The 23635-nt window shown below is 39.8% G+C and overlaps 1 protein-coding gene across 1 annotated transcript; it reads left to right on the top strand.

Annotated features, from left to right (window-relative positions):
• Positions 1 to 266: 266 nt before the first annotated feature.
• On the top strand, positions 267 to 23635 carry bard1 (BRCA1 associated RING domain 1). Its single transcript, XM_083922228.1, has 11 exons — positions 267 to 387; positions 2023 to 2079; positions 2852 to 3000; positions 3524 to 4572; positions 5071 to 5151; positions 6029 to 6201; positions 12117 to 12243; positions 12349 to 12481; positions 14553 to 14645; positions 20124 to 20221; positions 23235 to 23635. Exons 1-11 carry the CDS (start codon positions 296 to 298, stop codon positions 23580 to 23582), a joined length of 2400 nt encoding a protein of 799 aa, XP_083778354.1. The 5' UTR covers positions 267 to 295; the 3' UTR covers positions 23583 to 23635.

The raw sequence follows: 23635 nt of genomic DNA, 5'->3' as shown, positions 1-23635 counted from the left end.
AAACAATAAATAAAAAAATAAAAAATATATACAAAAAATAATCTAAAGGCCGAGATTTGAAAATGTAGCTTTATGGACGTGAAATCTACCTTTTAAAATATCTACCATAATGCTTTGGGCCGTAACGACGTCATTGCCGTGGTTATAGCAACCATCACGTTACTTCCGTAAAACTCTGGCGGGAGATGCGAGTAGCCAGGAAGCAGGCTCAGCTTGTTTTGCAAGCTCAAGCTAACGATTGCAAAGTTAACACGTTAAAAGAAGAGCCACGGAACACATAACATAGCTTCTAATAATGGATAATAATGTTTCCGTGCAGACAAAGGATTGGAAGAACACCAAGGAGGCGGTGGCGAACTTCCGACGACTGCTACTTTGCTCCAAATGGTAACTTTAAGTTAACGCCACTGTAGAAGTGAGGCATATTTTATACAACGTTAATACAGTATATTTTTCGGAAGATAACGTTAAGCTGTTAACTATAACCGTTACAACCAGCAGGGACCATACCATAGCACGATTGCATGTAAAAACTAAACGAGGTTCATTTTGAAAGCTAGAGGACGATGCCTAAAGTATGCACAGTCAGTCAGTCAACAACACCTGGTTGCAATAAGGTTGATTGAACAGGTTAGCTCAAACATGTTAGCTCTCCGGAGAATCGGCTAAACCGTTATTATTAGGATTAACGTTAGTTTCGCAGGGTAATGAGTGACTTTACGTTATGCAGAAAGGTCAAATGTTTGATAAAACTTCGACAGAATAGATATAATAGGTGAAAGATGCGGGTTAATGCCTTCTCTTGAACGATACAATTCACTGACTAACTTATTGGCATTATCTGGCAATGCTTTTAACCAAGTTCACTCAAATAAGGTCTAGATTTTGTATTGATGACCCATCCACGGTGTTCGACAGTTTTGTCACATTTCTAAAAAACATTTTGTATTATACAATAACAGAGGGGCACAGACACAGTTAAGTGTGTGAATATGCAGCATAAAAGCCACAACACTCTATGGTAGACACGATAACAATAACAGTTATGGTTTGGGTGCAACAACACAATACATGTCTGTACACACTAGCTGGCATGGGAAAAGCCAAACAGAATAGCATGGTGTAAACCTTTCTTGGATAGGCATAGATACTTGCACGGAGGGCACACAGTAGTAAATATGGCCCAGTGGATACTACCCTAAGAAATTAGTGTGAATGATATTTTTGTGATTTGGGGATAGTGGGTCGATTTCAGGCGAGTGTTGGGATGTTGTAGTATGCCCGACTTTGTTACGGAACAGGCTGTTACACAGTCTGGATGATAGGATGCTTCAAGAACTTAAGTCTGATGGCAGCAGGAACCCGATGATGCTTTCGGCAGCTGCTCAAAATGATCTCTATAGTAGGGTGGAAGACAGGTTCACACTCCTTAGCGTCTTCAGGAAAGAGAGAATCGACTGGGCTTTTTTCTTTCAGAGGAGCCATCGATGTAATGAGAAGTTATTACTGAGGTTTTTGGTTGTTATTGAAATATCTCAGTTGTTGGATGGCTTATTGTGACATTTAGTACAGAGGCTAAATTCTGATAACTTTGATCCCCTGACCTTTTCATAGGGCTGTCATTGGGTCAAAGGGCAGCTTCACAGAGACAGGTGTGTAAATGTATCACAAAATAAAAATGTACCCCATCATCCCTTGTCCTATCTATCACCCTTGATTAGGTGTGGAAAAACGTATAAACTGTATGCCAGTTATGAAGGGCAGGCCTTGCGGTTCACTGACAGGTACCAGTTCATTGCAAAACACGTTGCCTATTAATGGCTACTTTTCAGGCTCGCTGTCACTCCTCTTGTGCAGATGTTAGTGGTAGTAGCAAATATTCAAATGAGAACTTTGAAGGCTGAAGTGGAGAAGGGTTCCATGTGAACAACAGGTGGACACCAATGTCCAGTGTGGTGGAGGTGGTCTTGTCCATTCTTAGTGACTCTACTGACCTTTTTTGAATGTTTTGTCCTTTTCCAGCTCAAATTTAATGTCAGAACCTGTGTGTCTAGGAACGTGCGAGCATATGCTGTGCAGGTAATGTAACCTCAGCTTAATTAATTTTACTCTGACATGCTTACTAACAATGAACCTGTCTCATGGTGGACTTTTTTAAGTGTAACTAATTTTGTTAATTGTGGCTCCATCCCTTTTAGGTTTCCTACTGTCAGGATTGTGCATGCTGGTACACTTAAATAAGAACTTTTTTTTTTTCTTATTTAACACCAACAGTGTGTTGTTCCTGCTACTACAAACAAAACAGTCTGCAAGTCTACCTCCCTCAGACTTGAAGAGTGGCTTAGTTCAGTGGGATGTTATTCCCTATATTAAGAAAAGATTAATTACATCGTTATAAGTGTATGTGATAATTAATATTCTTTGGATCCACCAATTAGAAAGACTAATCACCAATGTGAGTGTGTATTATTATTATTATTATTATTATTACAAGCATTTCATACTTATGAGGGATATGGCTAAGAAAGTAACTTTACGGCTCAGTTTCTTCGTAAAAGATCGTCAGTTAGGAAATTTTGTAGTTAACATTTCTTTTGTCATAGGGTTTATTTCTTCTGCAGATGAAATACTGAATATCTGTGGCAGTGGCTTGGTTGCTGGGCAATACATGCATTACAGGGTGTTTAAGTTTTGAATGCAATAATGTCCCCATAGGCATAAACTATAGCCTTCGTTTTTTCTTTCTCTTCATGACTGAATGGCCTTAAAAAGTAAATCAATCAGCTCATTGTGTTTCCTCGTACCGAACTGGGAGGTGAACTCCTAATCCATTATGTGGTTTATTGCTCAGGTCCTGTGCTGGCCCCCGGGCAGGAGATGGCTGCGTGGTGTGTCAGAGTCCTGCGTGGGTAAAGGACATCCAAATCAACAGGCAGCTCAGCAGCATCATACAGCTCTTCTGTGGTTTGGAGTCCCTTCTCAATCCCATAGAACAACCAGGTAGATGGTAGTCATCATGTAGCAGCTTGATAGCATATTTTCCAAGTTATCTTCTCAAATCCATGTATCTTATTCATCATCTTTCTCCCCACATCCATCTGCCCACACTTCCTTTGTCAATTGTTGACTGAAACATTTAGCATTTTTACTCTGCCAATCTAATCTGTGAATGACAGTATTAGTGACTTGTTCCTGTGCTTTATTATCTTTATCGCCCATCCAGCATCTCAGTAATGACAGTAATTATGCGATGCAATTAACTATGGTATTGTTTAGTTTTTGCAAGCACATCTCAGCCTTGACAAAAAAGCTCTAGGGCACCTTTCTGTGCGTTGTAAATAAAATGGGAACACAACTGTCTAAACTTAAGCAGAATTATTTAATGGTTTTAGAGGTTGATTGGGCATTTCTCTACTTCTGTTAAATGTCAGTATTAGTTTCAAGTGCATAGTTAAGGTTTGCTGTTTTTTATCTCAACTTTTATTTTTGTTGAACCTGTTTTTTTTTTCATACTTCAATGCAGACTTCTCTCCAGCAGAGATTCAAACACAACCTCAGAGCCCCGTCTTTAAACAGAAGAAGAACTTCAAGATCTGGTTTAGCCCCCGTAGCCGCAAGGTACGCTGCATGGTGGAGAAGCCTTCACAGGTCACCGTACAGGATAGAACGTCTTCCGTAGAAACACCCGCAGCACAGCCAGATATCCTTACCGCTCAATGCCAGGACCTGTCAGTTTTCAATTTCACTTCTTCCTCCCAGGACTCTTCTGGTTCTAAAAGATGCAAAAATGAAAACAGAAAGAAGAGGTCAGCTAAGAAAAATTCTGCCAGCAGGAAGGTGTCGGTGCAAGGAGCCCCTCGGACCACACGCAAACAGACCAAGCAGAAAATGAAGAAGAACAGACTGGAGGCTGTAAACCAGCAATGGGGGGTCATCGAGGAGGTAGATACCTTAAAGGAAAAGGAGCACCCTTGTACTGAAGGAGCAAGGCGGTCCAGTAAAAGAGTTTCCTTTCTAAGCCCTGTTGTCACATCCGACGACCCTCAGCCTGAAGTGCCACAGGGGAGTACTAATGAACTCTGCTGTGGCAGCAGCTCCATAAGGGAGGGTCTCTTAGCAAGCAGTGTCCCTGTACTGAATGACCAAACCTGGTCTGGTCAGAGAACGTCGAACAGTGTCAATCAGTATGACCAACTGTCTGAAATTGGTAATCCTGAAAAACAGGACAGCATATCTCCCTCAAATAATTCATTAAAAAGATCCCGAGGGGTGGAGAATGTTGCCACGTTGGAGACCACACCAAAAAGGCCCAGGGCTTCCACAGGCAGGCAGAGAAAATCACAGATGTCCCCCGCTGTCCTTAACCCTCAATCTTTGGCTAGCCCAAGGTATGATAAGAGCGTCAAAAACTCAAGAGAAGAGCAAAGAGACAGCCCCTGTTTCGTAGCTACTGTTGGTCGAAAATCTCTATGTAGTCCCGGTGCATCTGTTGGACGGCCCATCTCAGGGAGCCCTGCGGTTATGAAGAGGAACCACAAGGGAGAGTCCCTGCTGCATTTATCTGCTATAAAGGTAGAGAGGTTTCTGAATAATTAACCTTATTTACTTAACTCCATTTTCTGTTGTATTTTTCAAATTTAAAACATTTCTGCAGTTAAGTGACATTAAAAGCTAAAATACAAAATGTATATGTTGGAGGGACTAAACATGGCCCTTTTAATGTACTTAATTGTCTTTTTATTTTTTTCCCAAAAAGTATCTAAAATAATCTGCTGATTTGATGTCATCTCTTTCTGTGCCGCCGCCCCCCCCCAGTTGAACATATTAGTCTTCAGATGATCAGACAGCCACTTTCCAGTCTGTAGTGAATAAACTGTCTTGCTGTAATCCTTGTAAACATAGCCATAATCCCCCTCTGGATCCCAGACAAGATAATCAATGGCCCACTGTGGTGTGTGTGATTGATAAACAGCAGAGCTTTGGTACACTGGGATCAGCTGCTGTGTTTGGAGGGTTGCACTTACAGGTCTGCAATTTTGACCTCGGGTTTGTTCTCTCTGGGTCCTGCAGGGAGATGTAGAGGCTGTCAAGGAACTGCTGGACCAGGGGGCTGACCCTAACCTGAAGGATAATGCTGGATGGACACCTCTGGTACGACTTAGACACAAAGTGATACATCTACACGCTTTATTTGTTATGTGGTAAAACAAAGTGATAAGATGTTTCATCAACAAAACAGCAATTATTAAATGAGCATAGCTGTTCTACACTGGTGGGTTCTTGTTGTTTCCTTTTTGATGGTGTTTGTTTCTTGTCAATAAAATAAGCAACACAGTTAGTTTGTCAGACTCTGATGGCAAAGCTTTTTTCCCCACAAAGGCTTGTCACTGCCACTGTAGTGTTTCTTCTCTGGCCAGTATCTTGCCATTTGCTCATTATTGTCCTGTCTTCTCCAGTAAACCAACATGTTCAGTCACTGTGCTTTATGTTGCTGTTCTCTAGAAGCAAGGACATACAAAGAAATTTATGTTGACCTTAGGTTAGCTGGCAAGTGTAAGTATGTCATGCCAGAAATCAAGGCCTACAGAATGTGTCATTTACTGCAAGCACTGCCATTTTTTATGCACGACGACCTTTCCCAAAATATCAAGGCACAAACTTTTTTAACACTTTGGCCTAGAGTTGTCTGCATATGGCATATTGGAAAATCCTCCCTGAAACATTGTTTTTCTTTGTTAGCTGCTGTCTTATTGAAGCACGCTTGACTTAAACTTGAGTTTTTGAATAGAGTTTTGATAGTTTGCAGCAGATCTTTCGAAAATTGCTGCGAAATAAACTTTTTGAGTGCTGCAATATTTAACTCACATTCCTCACTTAAAATAGTATATCAAAAAACACTGCAGTGATTGTACGCATTCTAGATTCTCATCCATTTTCAATGACTAAGGCTGTATTTTAAGGATATCAGAGAGATACCAGATCAAAGCAGAGCGGGATGATTTCTGAGCTGTACTATTCTTTGTTCCAGCATGAAGCATGCAACCTGGGTCATCTGACGGTTGTGGAGGTGTTGGTCTCAAGGGGAGCCCTATTGAATACTCCTGGCTATGAAAATGACTCTCCGCTCCACGATGCTGTGAGGAACGGACACCCAGCCATCGTCAAACTGCTGCTGCAGCTTGGAGCCTCGCAGGACGTATTGTAAGTCGCTCCAAGGGTTTCTTTGTTGTCATATCTGACGTTTTTTGGTTTTACTGGTGAAATTCTGTCATAACACTAAGATTTTTACTTGTAACAAACACTGCAGAGAGTGGCTTATAGAAAGAACACAGCACAGCACAGCACAACATAACAAGGTTATAAAAATTACCACTTGGGTTCTCCCTTTGAGCCTCCCTACCAAAAAAGCCCAGTCTGTTAGAATTTGTCGTAGTTTCTGAGTCTTCCACATCTTCTCTCATCAGCATCTATTGCCGTTGGGGAACGACTATAGCAACACTTTCTACCTATATAGATAGTATAGGTGTGACATCACAATGTACAGAAGTCCTGACGGCTCGTTCAAAGGCAAAGTTTCTCAATATGTGCTGTGTGCATTTCTTTGTGTATTGAGTTTTGTGATACTGGGCCTCATTTATCAATCTTGCGTGAAAACGGGCGCAGATCTGAGCGCAGAATTGGTCGTAGGAAAGGACCCACCTGTGATTTATGAAACATTCGTATCGGACCAATCTCTGCGTACGAATGAGCGGGCCTTGATAAATGCGGCGGTTGAGTTACACCCTTAAATATTCCTGTTTCGGAGGCCTCGCCCACTGAGGTCAAACACGGAGAGGCAGAACGCTGGTTAGAAAAGAAACTTTCTGACACACAGATCGGCATCCTGACATCCGAGATGGAGCAAAATAAGGACGTGCTTTTTGTCAGTCTTAAGAGTGGAATAAAAGGGGCCGTAAAAACGCTGTATGGAAAAGAATAACGGCAGCGCTCCACTGTGACCCGAGTGCGCACACCTTTGAACATATGAATCGCAAGAAAAGCTGGGATTATATTTAGGAAACGCTAAGTCAAATACATTCAACTTGCTCAAAAGATCCATTGAATTCATTTTGTAATTATGGCTGCAGTATATTTCCAAAGAGCATACAGAAAGGTGTTGTTTTGTGTTCGCTATTATCCAAGTTTGTGATTTTAAACTCTTAAAATAGTTTGAAGACTGTAAGTAACCAATGTTCTGACCGTTACCTGTATATAAACTACTCCTTTAGGTGGAAACAACAGCCTTCTGTTCCAGAATATCACCTTTAATGCGAGGGGGTGCATTTCACGGCTCTTGCTCTGTAGCGGGGTTTGCCAACAGGGTCATTAGGTATTCCGTAAGAGGATACCTTTGTCACCTAGAAGAACCATACCAAGATGTTAATCACCTGATACCCTGTTTGATTTAATGCAATTTATCGAGGGTAGCCACTTACCGAGGAGATGAGTTTGGCTCTGCAGTGCGTTCTGCTGCCGCCGCACGCTAACACACTCATTCATTAATTCAATGTCAGGGTCGCGGGGGGCTGGAGCCGAGCTGTTTTGAAGTATCAAAGAATGGCGTGTGGTCACCTGGCCATCACTTTTAAAAGCGATAGCTTGGCGTCACAAATCACCTGTACATTTATCGAGTGGTAGTTTTTGCGATTGATGAATACGTAATCATTCATGGATGGTGCCTTCAGACGCACATGAGTACAACCACAATTTTTATTTATTCATTCGTTTTAAGAATCTGTTTTGATCTGTTCTTAATATGTGACTGCTTATGCTTAATGACACCTGAGGTTTATTCATTATTTTCAGACAGGTTTTGCTGTGCTGCACCGCAAATACACAGGCTCAAATGTGCGTACACGATCTCAGACCAGACGTGAGATTTGATCGTAGCTCCCGCTCACGTCCAAATTGATAAATGCCGATGTTTGCCAGGAAATGGTCGTACGCACGTTTTTCTGGCGTACGTTTGTTTGATAAATGAGGGCCACTGTGTTTTAATAAAGAAATCTTACTTTTTACAATATGACACCTTGAGATACTACCTTTTGAAACAATTTGTGAAAGTGTTGTCAGCAACATAGTTTGTGACATTGTACACATTAATTTGTGGTATTGTGTAAATAAATAATGTGGACAAAATATTAGAAACACCTTTCAACTGAGTTGAAGCCAGCAAAAATCTCAACAGAAACTGAACATTTTAGCTTTTTTACACGACTATTTATGCCATTGCATTACATCATAATGATTCTTCTGTTATTCTGGACCAGTGCTTATTTTCCACTTTCCTACAATAAATCGTCGAGTGCCTGTATTTGCGTCAGGCATTCAGCCATTTGTTAGTAAGGACATACGTGCGCTAGTGCAGTATGTAGGCAGATAGATGTTGGAAAATCGACCCTGATTAGTTGTTGGTCAATTAGTTGATGCTGTATCAGTGTTTCAGGCCTGTGGAGGTTGTGTAGATGGGTAGCACAATATCCATAATGAGGGAGAGGACAGTGGCGAATGAGTGTGATCAATAAAATAGTTGATCTGGGTCGGTATGTTCTATGTTTATCAGTAAGCGCTCTCTTTGTGATCATTTTATAATCAGTCATCCTTTGTCTAGCCGCTTCTTCATTTCTTTGTGCTTGGCTTGTTGCTTTGATGGGTTCCAATTGCCAAGTCTTACATTTTCTGCTCTTCACCTTGTTACTTTTCTGCAAGTTAAACGAGGCAGCAATTGAGACAGTCTATCACAGCGCTGCAAGATGAATGCAATCCTTGCCCCCAGCCACACACACACACACGCGCACACGTACACAGATATACTGTACTCACGCAAGAGGCAAACCAAGACATCTGCCAGTGCCAATGCAATCCCTAATGGAATGATTGGCACACAGCTCAGGGGTTTGGAAATCCAGCTTTTGCAGATTTCCATTGTTCCTCTGTGTGTGTATGCACATTAGACTTGAATGCTTGGACTGCATTTATTCATTTATGGACCCTGTCTTCTAAATCAGTGACTTTGGGTCCACTTTCAAACAAGTGCGAATATTTGACTTGCTGTGCGGGTTATTAGAAATACGGACGACGGAAGTCTTAAAAACAGTGAAATTACGAAGTGAATAGTAATGTGTTTTATTCAGTTGACAATTCCCTGTTATCTCAAACACAACAGGTTTAAGTATTTTCTGAGAAGCTGTACAGCATGCACAGTGGGGATCCTGACTGTATGTCTCAGTCCTGTTAGCATAATATCAACCAGTACAGCCAAGATGAGGCCTGCAAGGTGTTAACTGGAAGTATATGTTATGTTTAAAAACTTGAAGGAACATTCTGGTATTTGTATATATACAATTACTACAAATTGATTGTACTTAACTGCTAACTGTTTTTTCATCACACTATACGATTTTAGATGTAAATGCAGTAGAGTATGAAAATGAACTTGTTGATGAAATGGGAAAAACAACAAATTTGAACTAGCTCTGTCCTAATGACCATCCAAAGCCAGTGGCACAGACATTAATTAACATCACCTGTGTTCCTCGTACCGGCACGCTAATCCAATACACTGGAACAGTACAATTATACTGCAGAGTCGAGCGATAAACAAGCAAAGACAGTCTCCAAATGTTAGCAGTGAATAGTATTTACCAATATTGATTGATTTGATGAGCATGGCATTTCTTCAATGGCATGAGTTTGAATGTTTTCACCTTCCATAGGATGGATGGATGTCATTTTACCACTCAATTGATGTTTTGAGGAGCATCAACTACAGTGTTGCAAGCCTCTCTTGAACCACAAAAGGACATCTGCATAACAATTACAGTGCAATGCACAATACTTTTATGGGGATAAATGGAGGCACTGTGCGAGTCATCAACTATAGACGGTAACACCCAGCTGATCCAGCCATCAGGATAAATTGAGAGCGGATTGTTCAAGAAGGAAATGTAACTAATGAACCTTTTGATTAAAAATGCAGTCAGGCCTCGCCCCCGCCTCATCAGTTGCTCGCCATGTGTTTCCATCATTAGACTTATGATTCCTCTCAACGCATACTGCTGAGCTGACAGTTCAAAAGCTCTGTTGGGTGTGCATGGCTTGAATTTTGAACTGACCTCACAACATCTTAGCGTATGGTGCTCTTTGAGGACAAGTAAATTTGAGACAGAAATGTAAATGTTTTCATAATTAAATCCATTTAGATTAAGTTAAAGAAATGTCTTTAAAGCCTACTGACCAGCAGTTTGTGAGGGTATGTAATTGGGCAGAATAAAAGGCATTATCAGTATTTATGATCTGTTATGTTGAACTGAACTCTGGTTTTGTGTTCTGCTCCAAATTAATATTTGAATCTCCTCCTCTCTGGTTAGAATGGTTTCATCGAGTATCCTAACCACCACCACCACCACCACCACCTTCTTCCCACTTGTGTACTTAGTGCAGAGGCTTGTGGGAGAGTGTTTGTAACTTAACATCCCGCACAATTTTCCACGCTTTATTATTTTTCTTCAGATATTCTTCTCATGAGCAGCTGCATAAATCAGTTTGTGTGTGTGCACATGTCTAAGTGTCAGGGGCATTTTATATTTGTTTGTATTTGTGTTTGCATGGGGTTGGGGGTATGAATCCAAATGAAATATTTTATGGACCAGTGGACCTATTAATTGTCCCCCAGGTGTTATCTTTGCTGACGACTAATCTTTTAGAGGCGACCTGCTGGGCTTGATTCTTCTCTCCGTCTCCTCTCCTCCTCTGTGTGCTTTTTTCATTCCTTTCTCCTCTCTCTCTTTCCTCAAGGTGACCTCAGTCTTTTTTCATGCAGCGCTCTCAAAATTAAAGATGCATACTTTTAAAACTGTATCTTCAATATACCTATTATAACCAGGGGACTGGTCACAGTTTAATCTCTTGTGAGTCTCTGTGGGAAAGGCTGCTTTTATGATGCTGCTAACCCTCCATTAAATATACTTTGCACTGATGGGTAATCGCGATTAAATGGCAGTACTAAATCTGTAAAGATGATCTGGTCTTCTCACCAGATAAATGTGTAGTTGAAACAGCTTATGCGTTAAACGTCAGCACTTTTCAGTAATTTTATGCAATCATGAGATATTCTTTTGCATGCAGTAAGTCTAGTGTATTGTTAATGGACATAGCCTAGGCTTGAAGCAGAACACAGTTTTCAGCTCACCCTCATGTCAAACAATTATGCTCCAACAAGTGAATGACACACATGGGTGCACAGTTTCATAGAACAAGTAGGGTGTGACATCGCCAAATCGCTTTTCTCAGAACCCTGGACTTGCAAAATTGATTTATTTATTTTTTTTATATTTTTTTTTTGTGTCCTGCTTGGCCGGTGATAAAAACAACCCAAATTTGCTGCAATTGTTTGAAGTGATGAAATGATATGACAGAATGATATCTCGTTGGAGAGTTTGCTTCACCGAATCTGTGAAAGCTTTGTCATATTGGTCAGTCAGGGCAGCAACAGTTTGATTCCAAAAATGTTTATTGTTCGTTATAAAGCAGATGACTTGAATCAAGCAATCTGACTGGGTGATGAAGTCCACGTCCTTTTTGTTTCAAAAACTAAATGAAGTTCCCCAGATATTTTCAAAAACCTTCCTTTAGTAATGCATGTTAGCTTTCCATAGCAACACATGATTGAAATTTGCTCACATTTTTCCATCCTATAGCTATTCTTCTTAATGATGAAATCACTTATAGACTTTGCCTATTTCTCAGTTCTAACAGTTAATGTTAGCTTATAGAGCCCTAGTGCGTTTCAGGAAAATTAAAGCCATTTTAACTTGATTTATCAATAGTATCACCACTGTTTCTTACGGTGTAATACGCCCTACCAAATATCAACCCTACTTTACATTTTATATGTATGAAATGAAATGAACTATCCAAGCATGTTAAAACTGATAAGAAGCTTTTGGGTGATGGTTTTTCAAATGTTGTTTCCTTTGGTCACCAGATGGTCTGCATTGCCTCAAATGTATAAATACACAAGTAAAACTGTATCCATCCTGTGAGACACACTATCTTTTGAACTGTCGTCTTCACAGTAATCTGTATGGAAAGCGGCCTGTAGATTGCACAGTGAGTCTGGAGATGTTGGAGATTTTCCAGAAAGCTTCAGAAGGAACCCAAAATGCTAATGCATCCCTGAGCCCCTCAGCCAGTGTCTCTATCGTAAGTCTACATGAAGATGTAATTTTTGTTTCTTATTTCCCTTGAGATTGTTAACCCTCAGAGTAATAAATTTTGTCTCAACCATGTTCTTATGCCCTTTCTTAGGTGAGCGACTGTGTGAGGAGAGATGAAATGGTGGTGTTTCTGGCCAGCAAGCTGTCACAGCCAGAACAGCTGAAAGTGGCTCAACTGGGAGAGCTACTGGGAGGGAGGATGGCTGACACCTTCTCTGGCTTAGGTAGTGTTTGTGCAGTGCAGAAACAACTTAAACTTAACTAACTTCAACTTCCTCAATGTTCCAGACGAAGCCTCTTAAGATACCTGTCGCATATGATTGCTTTTTAATGTTTTTGTTGAGAAACATGGGCTTTCTGCAGCACTGCAAATTTACAGCAGCTCCCAGCCAAGTAATGCTACCTTGGGACCATAGCTGGTAAATTTGTTCACTGCCAAACACTGATAGGTAATCAACCATCATTTGGATGCCCTTTTACACTGAAAGATTATTAGATGGGTAAATTGCAGGCTCAGGCATTCAAAGGATCTTTAGTCAAGAGGTAGTGTATTGCCCTGGTCATAGTGTTTGTTATGAAGATAATATAGAGTGTTTTCACCACCATAGAGATTGGATTTTTATCTGAATGATCCTTTTCCTACACAGCCAGCCTTTACATGCTTGTCAACCATACATAGCCCCCTTTGTATTGTAAAAGCCAGGAGTAGGTGCTTGAGCATTATCACTCGTGAAGGTTCAACAGTAACTAACAAGTGCTTTTAGACCTGTATACATCATTGTGATACAGCAGCTCCTTCACTGTTGCATAGTAATGGCTGGGAGAACACCCGAGAGCAAAAGTAATTGAAATCATTCCTCATAAAAATGTTTGGAGGTACTGTCAGGGTGATGAATAAGCTCTAATGAAAACGGTTTCTCCTCCTCTGACCGGAGGGGTCAAAGTTGGTGCTTTAAGAAAAAGTTTTTTTACATGTTGCACTTGAGGCTACAAATTCAGGGTCAATGAGCAATGTAAAGAAGTTTTGCCCTGGAGACATAATTATGCTCATTTTGTACTTGACAACCACGCTCACTTGTTGAATGAAGAGGCAATATGGTTCTATTTAAACTTTAATTAACTTATAATTATCATCTGAAGCAATTTATGAAGTAAGCTGTTGCTCGACTGTTGCCATAAACAGTCAGGTTTACATTGAGTGTACCTTGTCACGCAGGCAAAGTAAGAAAATTAGTGAGATATGCACTATATTTAGGAGATTAACCAGGAATCAAATCAGTAAATAATATTTTTATTATAATAATATTATTATAATATTCTTCTTCTGCAGGTGGGTTGGTTCAAGTGGAAATGTGTTGTTATCCTGTTACAAAACTGTAGTCAAAATGACTGATTTCAGTACACCTTTTTAAATATGTATAACACATGTATAGTTTTGTCTGATGTAATGCACAACAGTTCAATGGAGCATTTCCATTATGCTTACATTTAAAGGGAAATATGTTATTTCCACAGCCTAGGAAAGTTTAGTCAGTATTTATCAACATGAGCTAGTCTTTCTCAGAGCCAGAAACCAGAGAATTAAGTCTCAAACATGATGTTATCAGGTATAAAATGTGGAGCTGAATGGGAAACTAATTTTTTTCGATCAACACAATGTTTCTCTTTTCTTTCTTTTTCTTTTTTTTTAACTCAGATTAGCTCTATTCTATTTAATGTTCCCATATACTCAGAACATTTCCCTGGGTCTTCTCAGTATTATCTATAACATATATCCCAATTTAATAGCCCCTTTCACACACAGATTCTGCAACAGCGCTCCTTTAAACTTCAACAAAATCAGTTGCCTGCATGTCTGGCTATAAGCCCTTGCTTGCAGATGGTGTCCTCCACAGCCCAAAGCTCCTGGTAGTAGCACCAGGGATGTCAGAAAACAAGTTAGGATGTGCTCCAATGTTTTTCTCTCGAGGTATAGAAGACATGTTCATGGCTTATCGAATCTGAGCTGGGAGAAAAATCAAGGCAATGTCTAAAATACCGTATCAGAATTATTATAGAATAAAGGCATAATACACTTTTGACCACAATATAACTTTATTATCTTGTAGAATTTGAGCACTATTTTGCACCAGTAGCATACATACATATTCTCTGTAGCTGGGCAGTCCACCACTCAGTCTTGAATCACTCAGCCTGACTAGGAGAACAGCAGCAGGCAGCATCTATATATATGTGTAGCACAACTCATTTGTACCTTTTTCAATGTGGGTTTTCTGTGTTTGTGTCTTCCTCCAGTGAGCCATGTTGTTGTGCCAGAAGGACCCATGCCCAGCACCAACTCCACCCTCCTGGGTCTTCTTGCTGGCTGCTGGGTTGTCAAATTCAGCTGTGAGTATGAATATGAGGTAGTTGGAGTAGTTTTGTGTTTGGATGTCATGTTAAACAATGTTGGCATTGGAATCCAGATAACGTCCTACTGCAGTGGCACTGAAGCAGATTTAATAATAATGAATCCAATCTATCCTGAATGTTAAATGTAGCCTGAGCCTCGCCTGGCTCTGTTTTAAACTATTATGGAAGAGTGCACTCCAAATTGTGGATTCTGGTATTATATACTGTGCTGACCTTCATATCGGTCAAAACACAAGTGAAGTGTATATAACCACACACACTGACAGCAGGTAATAGTAGCCGGTGACAGCTTTCATCAAAGCACCAGCTGTTTGTGCAAACATTGTCTTTTGTTTCAAAATAGAAAAGAAAATCTTTACTCTTCATGTAGTTTAAATGCAAACATTCTTCAGCCAAATAAAGGCAAATACATGTATTCACGACAGTATCTCCTAGACCTAAACGAACAGACTATGGTTCACTATGACAATGAATGACAATAACGTTTCGATATGCACAGTGCTCAATAGTGATATTTTTTACGTGTATCAAGGGAGCAAAAGTAGTATCTGCTCCAAATATTGGCTCAAGAAAATCGCCACTCCATATCCGTGATCAGCTAAGGCTGATCGCCCCTAAAAAATTCTGACGATCCCTAGCGCTAAACTCCTTCCGTTCCTGTCAGTCATTAATTCAGTGTAGAGCGCTTTCTACTTTTCCATCACTGCATCCCAGGATAACATGACTTGAGTAGTTGTTTAAATTGTTTTGAAGTGCTTAATTATGGTTATTTATGATAGTTTGCTCATCCTAATTAAGTTTATTTATTGTTAGACAAATTATGAATTAAGTCATTCATTTTATTGATACATTTTTCATGGTCAACTTATTTATAGTTTTGATTCAAAACCCTTTTTTGCCTTCTAGTTAGTTGACAAGATTGATGCAATGTCTGTTGATATTGTAGGTACAAAGTCTTGAAGGGGACCTATTATACCTTTTTCAGATTCACACTTGTGTTTTGTGTTTCTACTAGAACATATTTACATGCTTTAATGTTTTTCTCATAATGCTAATAGCTGTGCTCTGTTGCAGCGCCTGTCCCTTTAAATACGTTTAAAAGGATTTTTTTTAACTTTATTTCCCCATCACATTTATTGTAAAAATTTAGATGTGATGATAAAGGCGTCAATATTCTAGAACTTGAAAGTACTTGAATTTTACTCTTTAAAAGCTATGAACCCTGCGTTTATGAAGCTACTGCCAGTAGCTGGTTAGCGTAGCTCAGCATAAAGACTGGAAACAGACACAGCTAGTCTGGCACTGACCAACGATAACACAATACTTATTACTACTAATTAACACGAAACATCTTTCCTCTGAAGTCCATAGAAGCCAAAGAGTAAAAACGATTATTGGCCATTTTATAGCCTGGCACATAACCTTAGATTTAGATTATTGATGCTGCATTCAATTGGCTTATGATTCAGAATGTCAACAATTGACAAAACTGTTAGAACACATTCATAATATGACTGGACAACCCAGCTAATGTGATAACCAGCTTACATTTGCAACAGTCTTATAGCTGTTAACTATTTGTATGTCAAAATTGTTGTTTTTGTGTGCTACCTTTGAGATCACATTTGTATTACATTGACTTTGACTCATTGACTTGAGTCATTAAAGGGGGCTTCTCCAGGTTAAGAGAGTATTTCCATCTGCATTTGAAGTTATGTTTGCTGCAGTAAGCTGACTCTTGGCATAGTGTACAGTAGGACAAGTGAAAAAAGCTAGGAGGTTAATATTGGACTCTTGGAGCCAATGTGCAGAATAAATGGATTGTGCTGCACAAGCACTTTGGAGTCATTTTATGGGTTCTGTGCTCCTCTGAATCCCAAAGAACATTTTACCTGCCATCTCTTTCTCAGGAAAAGCCCACAATGGAGTTGTGTTGGATAATATGGAATTTGTGATTTTGGCATGCAAACTTTACTGGAAACATGAGAGCAGTGTTATTACTTTGGCTAACATACAGTATCTATTTGCTGCTGTCTTATCGTTAAGTTCCACCGAGGCACTTCAGTACCAAACTAGTCTGAGCCATGTACATTCAATCGTGTACTTCCTCTCCTCTGCGACCTCTTTTAGGTGAAATCAGGCTATGTTTGGAATAAGAACAAAATGCAATTCTTTTTATTTCTGCAACACATGGAATGTCCTGGGAAACATTAAACGCACATTTTGCATCAAGCAATTTTCAGGTAAATTGTTTGTCTTCTGCTGTGTGAACGTCTGTTTACATGTCTGACAGCCAAACAGAGCCATTGGGTGACTGGTGAAAGGAATCTCAGAATCAATGCACCTCAAGGCTTCGATATTACTAGCGATGAAAAGCTGGCTAACTCTTTTCTTGTTTGATTTATATCAAGATGAATACTTTGCAAACATTTTGCTATTCCTAGCCAGTCTCCCCGGAATCCTTGAACCAAGTCAACAAGCACATATTCAGAGGAAGTCTGCTTTAGGGGAGGTAAAAAGGGAGACTCGCTGTCAAAGAGTTTTCTGGCACCTTGGTGTGCCCTTGACTGGTGTATCCGTCAGTAATATCTCTTCACTGTGTGTGTGTGTGTCTGCCCCTGTCTCTAAGCCATTACAAGTTTGAATGTGTGTGTTTAAGTGCGCGTTTGTGTCAGTGTATCAGATTTTGTGTATTTGGACTATCTTCAGCCTCTTCCCCTCTCTTTTCTCCATGCAGACTGAGCACTTGACACAGCTTGTCTCCCTCATGGCAATCACTGTGGCATCTTATCTGTCCTTGTTCTTGTGTGTTTGCAGCTGAGCTCTCACTGTCACCTGTTTTTGTATGCCATCACTGTTAACTAGGCCAAGTCCAGGCTTATCTCTATATTGTTACTGTATTACGTGTCATGCAACACATGTTCCATCAACTTCAATTACGGCTGCAAAGATTCATCCATTAGTTGTCAACTATTAAATTAACCGGCAACTATTTTTATAATCAACTAAAAGGTTAAAGTATTTTTTTCAAGGGAAAAAAACATACAAGGCTTCAGCCTCCTAAATGTGACTATTTTCTAGTTTCTTTACTCTGTGTCCGTAAAGTGAATATCTCAGAGTTGTGGACTAAACAAGACATTTAAAGATGTCATCTTGGGCTTTGGCATACACTGATGCTGATACTGATTTTCACCAATTCCTGATATTTTACAAACCAGACAGATAATTGATTAATTGAGAAAATAATCAACAGATGAATACACAATGAAAATAATCGTTAGTTGCAGCACTACATTAAATGTTCTCTTTGGAACTTATAATGAAAAACAGCCTCATCCTGCCTAATGGGGCTCCAGTCAGGCTAAAAGTCTTAACTAAGCTTTCATTTAGGATTAGACTTCTTATCATGCACCCATCATCTAAAGAAATAGTTCAACTTTTTGGAAAAAAAACACATTTAAGATTAGAAGATGGCTTTTAATCGTAGAAACCGAGATTCAGGGCGTGTTTAGCCTAATTTAACATAAAGACTGAATGCTGGAAGAAACAAAGCAACAAATCTAAAGCTCACTTATTAAAATGTTTTACTGTAGCAGTAATTCAATTTTAGTGTCAAATCATAACAAAAACTGTCAAGACATTTTACATATAGAGTAGGTCTTGACCATACTCTATGACATCAGAGGTGTTGGCGATTTCCCCTAGCATCCAGTCATTATTCAAAGCTAGGCCAACCAAGTCTTGACTGTAGCTCTGCACTTGGAGATAGATCTTGTCATGTCACTCTGTCAAGAAGGCAAAATTGTGCATATCCTTAAAATGTAGGACTGTTTTCTTACCTTTTTATTTCCCTCTTTGTGGTGGCTAATTTCCCTTGATTTCAGTTCTTGTCATTGCTACACAAATTGTGGCTGCTTCTTTTCAGCTGCCAGCGAGAGACTTCATTCAGGCACCTACCCCCCATTAGACACATAGCCCTGTCGGAGGCATTGCTACAAGGGATTGAACCAGGGACTCAACTGTGGGTCCCTTGTGGAAACTTCAATACAGTGGTTGATTTTAAGGATACTGACTATTGCTAAAGAATGAGCTGTTGTACCCCTTGTCGATTCCTGGTGTCAGCATGGGCCTACAAATTTTTACATCAGTCAAACCTTAGTCTCCCGTGGTTTGTCCTCATAAAGACTAGTAACTACTGCTTCAGTTGTCTCATGGTTAATCAAGGAAGTGGGTTACTGGCTATTCACTCATTCACTGACTCAGGAAGGAAGGGGTTTAAGATCTTTTCTGCATTCAGTCTTTGCGAACATAATTAGCAAATATATGCCAATGGCTCTTGAGCACTAAGAGCCCTCGTCCGGAGTGATTAAACCCAGTATCGCCCTTCTTCTCTGCCCAAGTCTTTGGCAGGGTACCCGTGAATGAAAGCTGCAATTAAGGAGGATGAAGAAATATAATTACACTCCACCCCAGTGGTCTGGAGACTGTGTGTATGTGTCATTTCATGACAGTGTGCTGTATTGTAACAAGGTACACACACACACACACTCACACACTCTTACCCTAATCAGTTCATGCCACCATATCTTGCAGCTGGAAGCAACTGTGTGGAACACTAAACTGCACCTGAGGGTGAAATGAATCAAAATGTTTTGTGGGTGTGGCCAAATGTAGATACTTCACAGATGTCTATTCGGTCTATGGGACTGTTTGCATCTCTGACAATTGGAAGTGTTGAGAAAAGTCTCGGCACGTTCTTAATCAAAATAGATATTCAGGCCTAGCCTTATGCTTAGCTCTATTTCACTTTACTCTCTACTTTTTGTTGTTTTTTTTAGAGCAAACTGCTATTTTCAGCCAAATCTAGATTCAGTGTGTTTATATGTGCAACTTTTAAATTGTGTTTTTTTAATATTCCCCAAACATATGATATTCAGTAATATAATGCTTACGGGGAACTGCAACACTGTGATCTGTGTCATGTTCAGAAGATGTTTTTATCTGTGACAGTGAGGAGTCATTAAAATGTGACTTTTTCCCCTCTGTATCTGCCTGTAATACTTTTTTTTTTCCTGAAAACTTTTCTCTCTTAAGATGCTTTTTGTAAGGATTTAAAACAAAATATTCTTTTCTAACTCAAAAAATGTTGGGATGCCGGCTGTCACACAGTTTTAATTTGACTCAGTAAAACCTCAAGAGATGGAGAGAAAGAGTTGATGCTCAAATTCTGCATAAGCTGGAGATACTTAAAACAAGGGTTGCATCATTAACTCCATCACGCTTTGGGCATCTTTCTGTCAACAACTGCAGCTTGCCAATACTTGAAATCTTCCAACTTGTGGTAAAACAGACATGAGCTTTGTCATCCTCCGTTTCCAATTGCCTTGTCACACTCTTTCAAGTCACAATAATTAGCTGTAGCTTTCTTTTTTTTGTCTCTCTCTTTGATGCCAGGGGTGGAGGCATGTCTGCAGGCAGGCAAGTGGATGCCTGAAACTGGGCAGGAAGCAGGAGAGGGCCCCCAGCGCAGTCGCCTCAACAGATGTAGCTTGGTAAATGTGAAGCATTCAAACAAACACATGAAATAGATGAGTATAGATTATCCAGACTATTTTTCCTTAGGGAAAATGAGCTTTAGTAGACAGTGACACACGGTTCTTGTTAAGCAGCATGAGTGCCATTAAAAGTACTCCCTTGGACTTTTTCATGTTTTGTGTTTTGAAATTTGCATTTTAATTTGGCTTTTTTGACAGTCGAGAGAAACAAAATACTTAAAATGTTTAGAATCTTATCATAATGAATTGATTGACATTATGTGTTGAAATATAAAACCCAAAACAATTGATTACATAAGTATTCACACCCTTTGCCATGCAGCAAATAATGATATGATCATGCTGCCAACTGTTTCTAGAATGGACACATACAGAAAGACAGACAACGTCAATTAGGCAGGGGTGTTTCACTGTAGTCTGATTGGCCACCCCCAGTAAGAGACCTTTTGGCAGTCATATAGACTTGACAGTGCTTTCACTACAGTTTCAATATGTGTATATCTGTATGTGTCACAGACCTTAACAAAATGTGGATATTTACATTTAACTCAACGTTGTTTTGTTTCTGTGGACAGAATCTTACCCTTCTCTTTCTAAAACAAACATGAATTACATTTATAATGAAATGAAATATTCTATTATTTATGTCCATTATCATAGGCAAAACTTAATGTAGAAAAGCACGGAAGTTTCAGCAAGGTAGCTGCCATGCACTGCTCATGCAAGAGGTGTGGCTCTGGGCTTAGCATGACATGGTTGGTACCGATGGATTCCTAAGTTTGTCAGGAAGGGTGCTGAATAACGCTACAAAGTTTGACAAGGGAGAAGCTGGCATGGCCATTTTCAAAGGATTCTCTTGACCTTTCACCTTAAGTTATCTGAATGGAAATGAGTATAGGTACCCACGAATCTACGCTTTATAGACATACTCACTTTATTCTAATCACATGCAGTTTAGGGCAAAAACAAACAGTTCTTTTTTCATGCAGTATAATTGTATACTATTCTAAAATGGTGTTTGAATATTTCTGCATACTGGGGTCCCTAAACAGTTGGAGTTGCATAAATTACTGCAAAGTTCTGACTGCAAAGCGTAGACTCTTGTGGATTCACTAAGCCCAATTGTATTCATGCGTGATTTTATTCCCCCATAGTAGCCATTTTATTTAATTTTATTTATTGTAATGAGGCCAGTTTTGGAAACTTGAGCTCACTGTATAAAATGACCTATTGTGACCTCTAGGATAATCACAGCCTTATGAAACATTACAACTACAGACTAGAGACCTAGGGCATTGAAACAAACATCTTCACCCTAGCTTTACAACTGAGCCCACTACAGTCTCTGAAAGACAAATACGTGGCGGGGCCAACCAGCACCCTAAGAGCTTAATGTTATTACGATGTGTATGTGTGTGTGCAAGCACATACTGTACTTTATACCACTCCTGCATAAGTCAGTGTCCCACTTGGGCCACCCCAGTGAATATCTAAGGCTATGTTTGGTGTTATCCAAACATCCAACACCAGAAACATACCATTCCCACTTCAAATCCTTGTGTTGTCAGGATGATGTTGTGGGGATGTTTCTTTGCCCTGTACGGTTTGTTAGGGTGGAGAGTAAAATTAATGCAGCAACATACTAGCAAAATCCTAGAAGAAAACTTTCTGCAGTCTCTAAGAACTGTGATTTGTGAGATAATTTATTTTCCAGAGAGGCAACAAAGCCAAAGCTACACAGGAGTGGCTTTTAAAAAAATCAACAACATCAATGTCCTACAGCAGCCAAATCACAGTCATGACCGCAGTCCAAATGAGAATTTGTGGCAGGACTTAAAGATTTCAGCTCCCTCACAAGCCCCCATGAAACTTGACAGAGCTTTTGCTGTTTTACAAAGAAGAATGGGGACACACTGCATGGTCTCAATTTATACACAGTCAGGGCTTTAGTATGCTGTCAATAATTGATTTTTTTTAAAATACCTAGTTTAGATACATTTGTAGACATTTTATTACCGATATGAGATGTTTTAAGTCCATTAACACAACCAGTGACATTTATATCAACTCACTAAAATATATTTGACAATTTCGTTACTGATTAATTGCAAATATTTAAATTAATAATAAACTATTCTTTTTAATGAAAATATAAAGTGGGAATTTAGGTCCAGTTTAAAATGCAATTTGATTTAATACAATGTAGCCTATGAAGTAGGGGGGTCACTGCTCTGTCTCTGTTTCAGCTAAGGGGTCTTTGGCTTAAAACACTTTGAAGACTACCTGCACTGTGTTGTGGGCAAATACTTTTTAAGACATCCACACTTTGAGGGGCTTAAGAAGCAGACTAATGCAGTGTTCATTGTCATGACCCTGCAGGTATTATTACAATTACATGTTCTGCAGTAGATTTATGTTGTCCCCATTGTAGCTGTCTGCAGTTTGCTACCCTCTTGTGCAGATTAAAATATCTATTCCAGAAAAAAACAATTATTAATCATATTCATAAATTAAGGAAACACCCGTAAAGCAAAAGTGAAATCCAGCCAAAGTGTAGTCTAAGTATGTTTTTTTTACGAGAAACTCTTGAGGGAGCCAGTTAACACCCCAAAACAGTTGAGCTCATTGATGCTGTGAATGGAACAGTCTCCAGCGCCCTAATTCACTGCTGCGCTAAGTGGTTCAGAGTTTGCCTTGGGAACGGTGATGATAAAAAATGTCACCTGGTTCTGCCGCAAAGAAGAACATACAAAGCATCCACACAGGCACTTGGTAAAATGAGAGCCTCGATATATTGGCAAAAAAATGATTCCGCGTTAAACTTCTTCATGAGCAAAAAGGGATACTTTAATCCTTTTACCACTGTTCTCAAAAGGGCTAAGATTTATTTTCTGGTGCTGACTGGAGTGTCTAACATGTTTTAATGGAAGAAGATATTATAGTCTTCTGATTTTATTAAAAGTTCTCACTGCTTGAATTAATATTTGTTTTCTAATCATTCATCTTTTAGCTTCCACCACTCTTCGATGGCTGTTTCTTCTTCCTCCTTGGCTCCTTTAAGGCGCCTTCCAAATCCGAGCTCACCAAGCTGCTCCGGGAAGGAGGTGGTCAGCTCCTGAGCAGGCAGCCCAAGCCCGACAGTGATGTGACACAAACCCTGAGCGCTGCTGCCTACCATGCACCGCCTGGCTCTGACCAGGCCCTCTGCACACAGTACATCATCTTTGACCCCCAGGGCCCTCACAAGCCGGCTATAGTGAGGCGAGGTAAAGTGTGGTCGGCTCCCTTCACCTGGGTCATCGATTGCATCGCAGCCTTCCGCCTCCTCCCAGTGTCGGACCCTAAAACGTCGGTCTAAAATATTTTTCATGTATTCAGTAATAGTTTTGCACTGAGATATCACTTGTCTTT

The sequence above is a fragment of the Echiichthys vipera genome, assembly GCF_963691815.1.
Source record: "Echiichthys vipera genome assembly, chromosome: 10".
Taxonomy (NCBI): Eukaryota; Metazoa; Chordata; class Actinopteri; order Perciformes; family Trachinidae; genus Echiichthys; species Echiichthys vipera.
This window is presented reverse-complemented; position numbering and strand designations above follow the sequence as displayed.

Excerpts from the sequence above, each read along its gene's own strand:
- bard1 (XM_083922228.1), top strand. The coding sequence starts at position 296 with ATGGATAATAATGTTTCCGTGCAGACAAAGGATTGGAAGAACACCAAG. Across the intron at positions 3,001-3,523 it reads CAATCCCATAGAACAACCAG|ACTTCTCTCCAGCAGAGATT; the intron begins GTAGATGGTAGT and ends ACTTCAATGCAG. Across the intron at positions 5,152-6,028 it reads ATGCTGGATGGACACCTCTG|CATGAAGCATGCAACCTGGG; the intron begins GTACGACTTAGA and ends TCTTTGTTCCAG.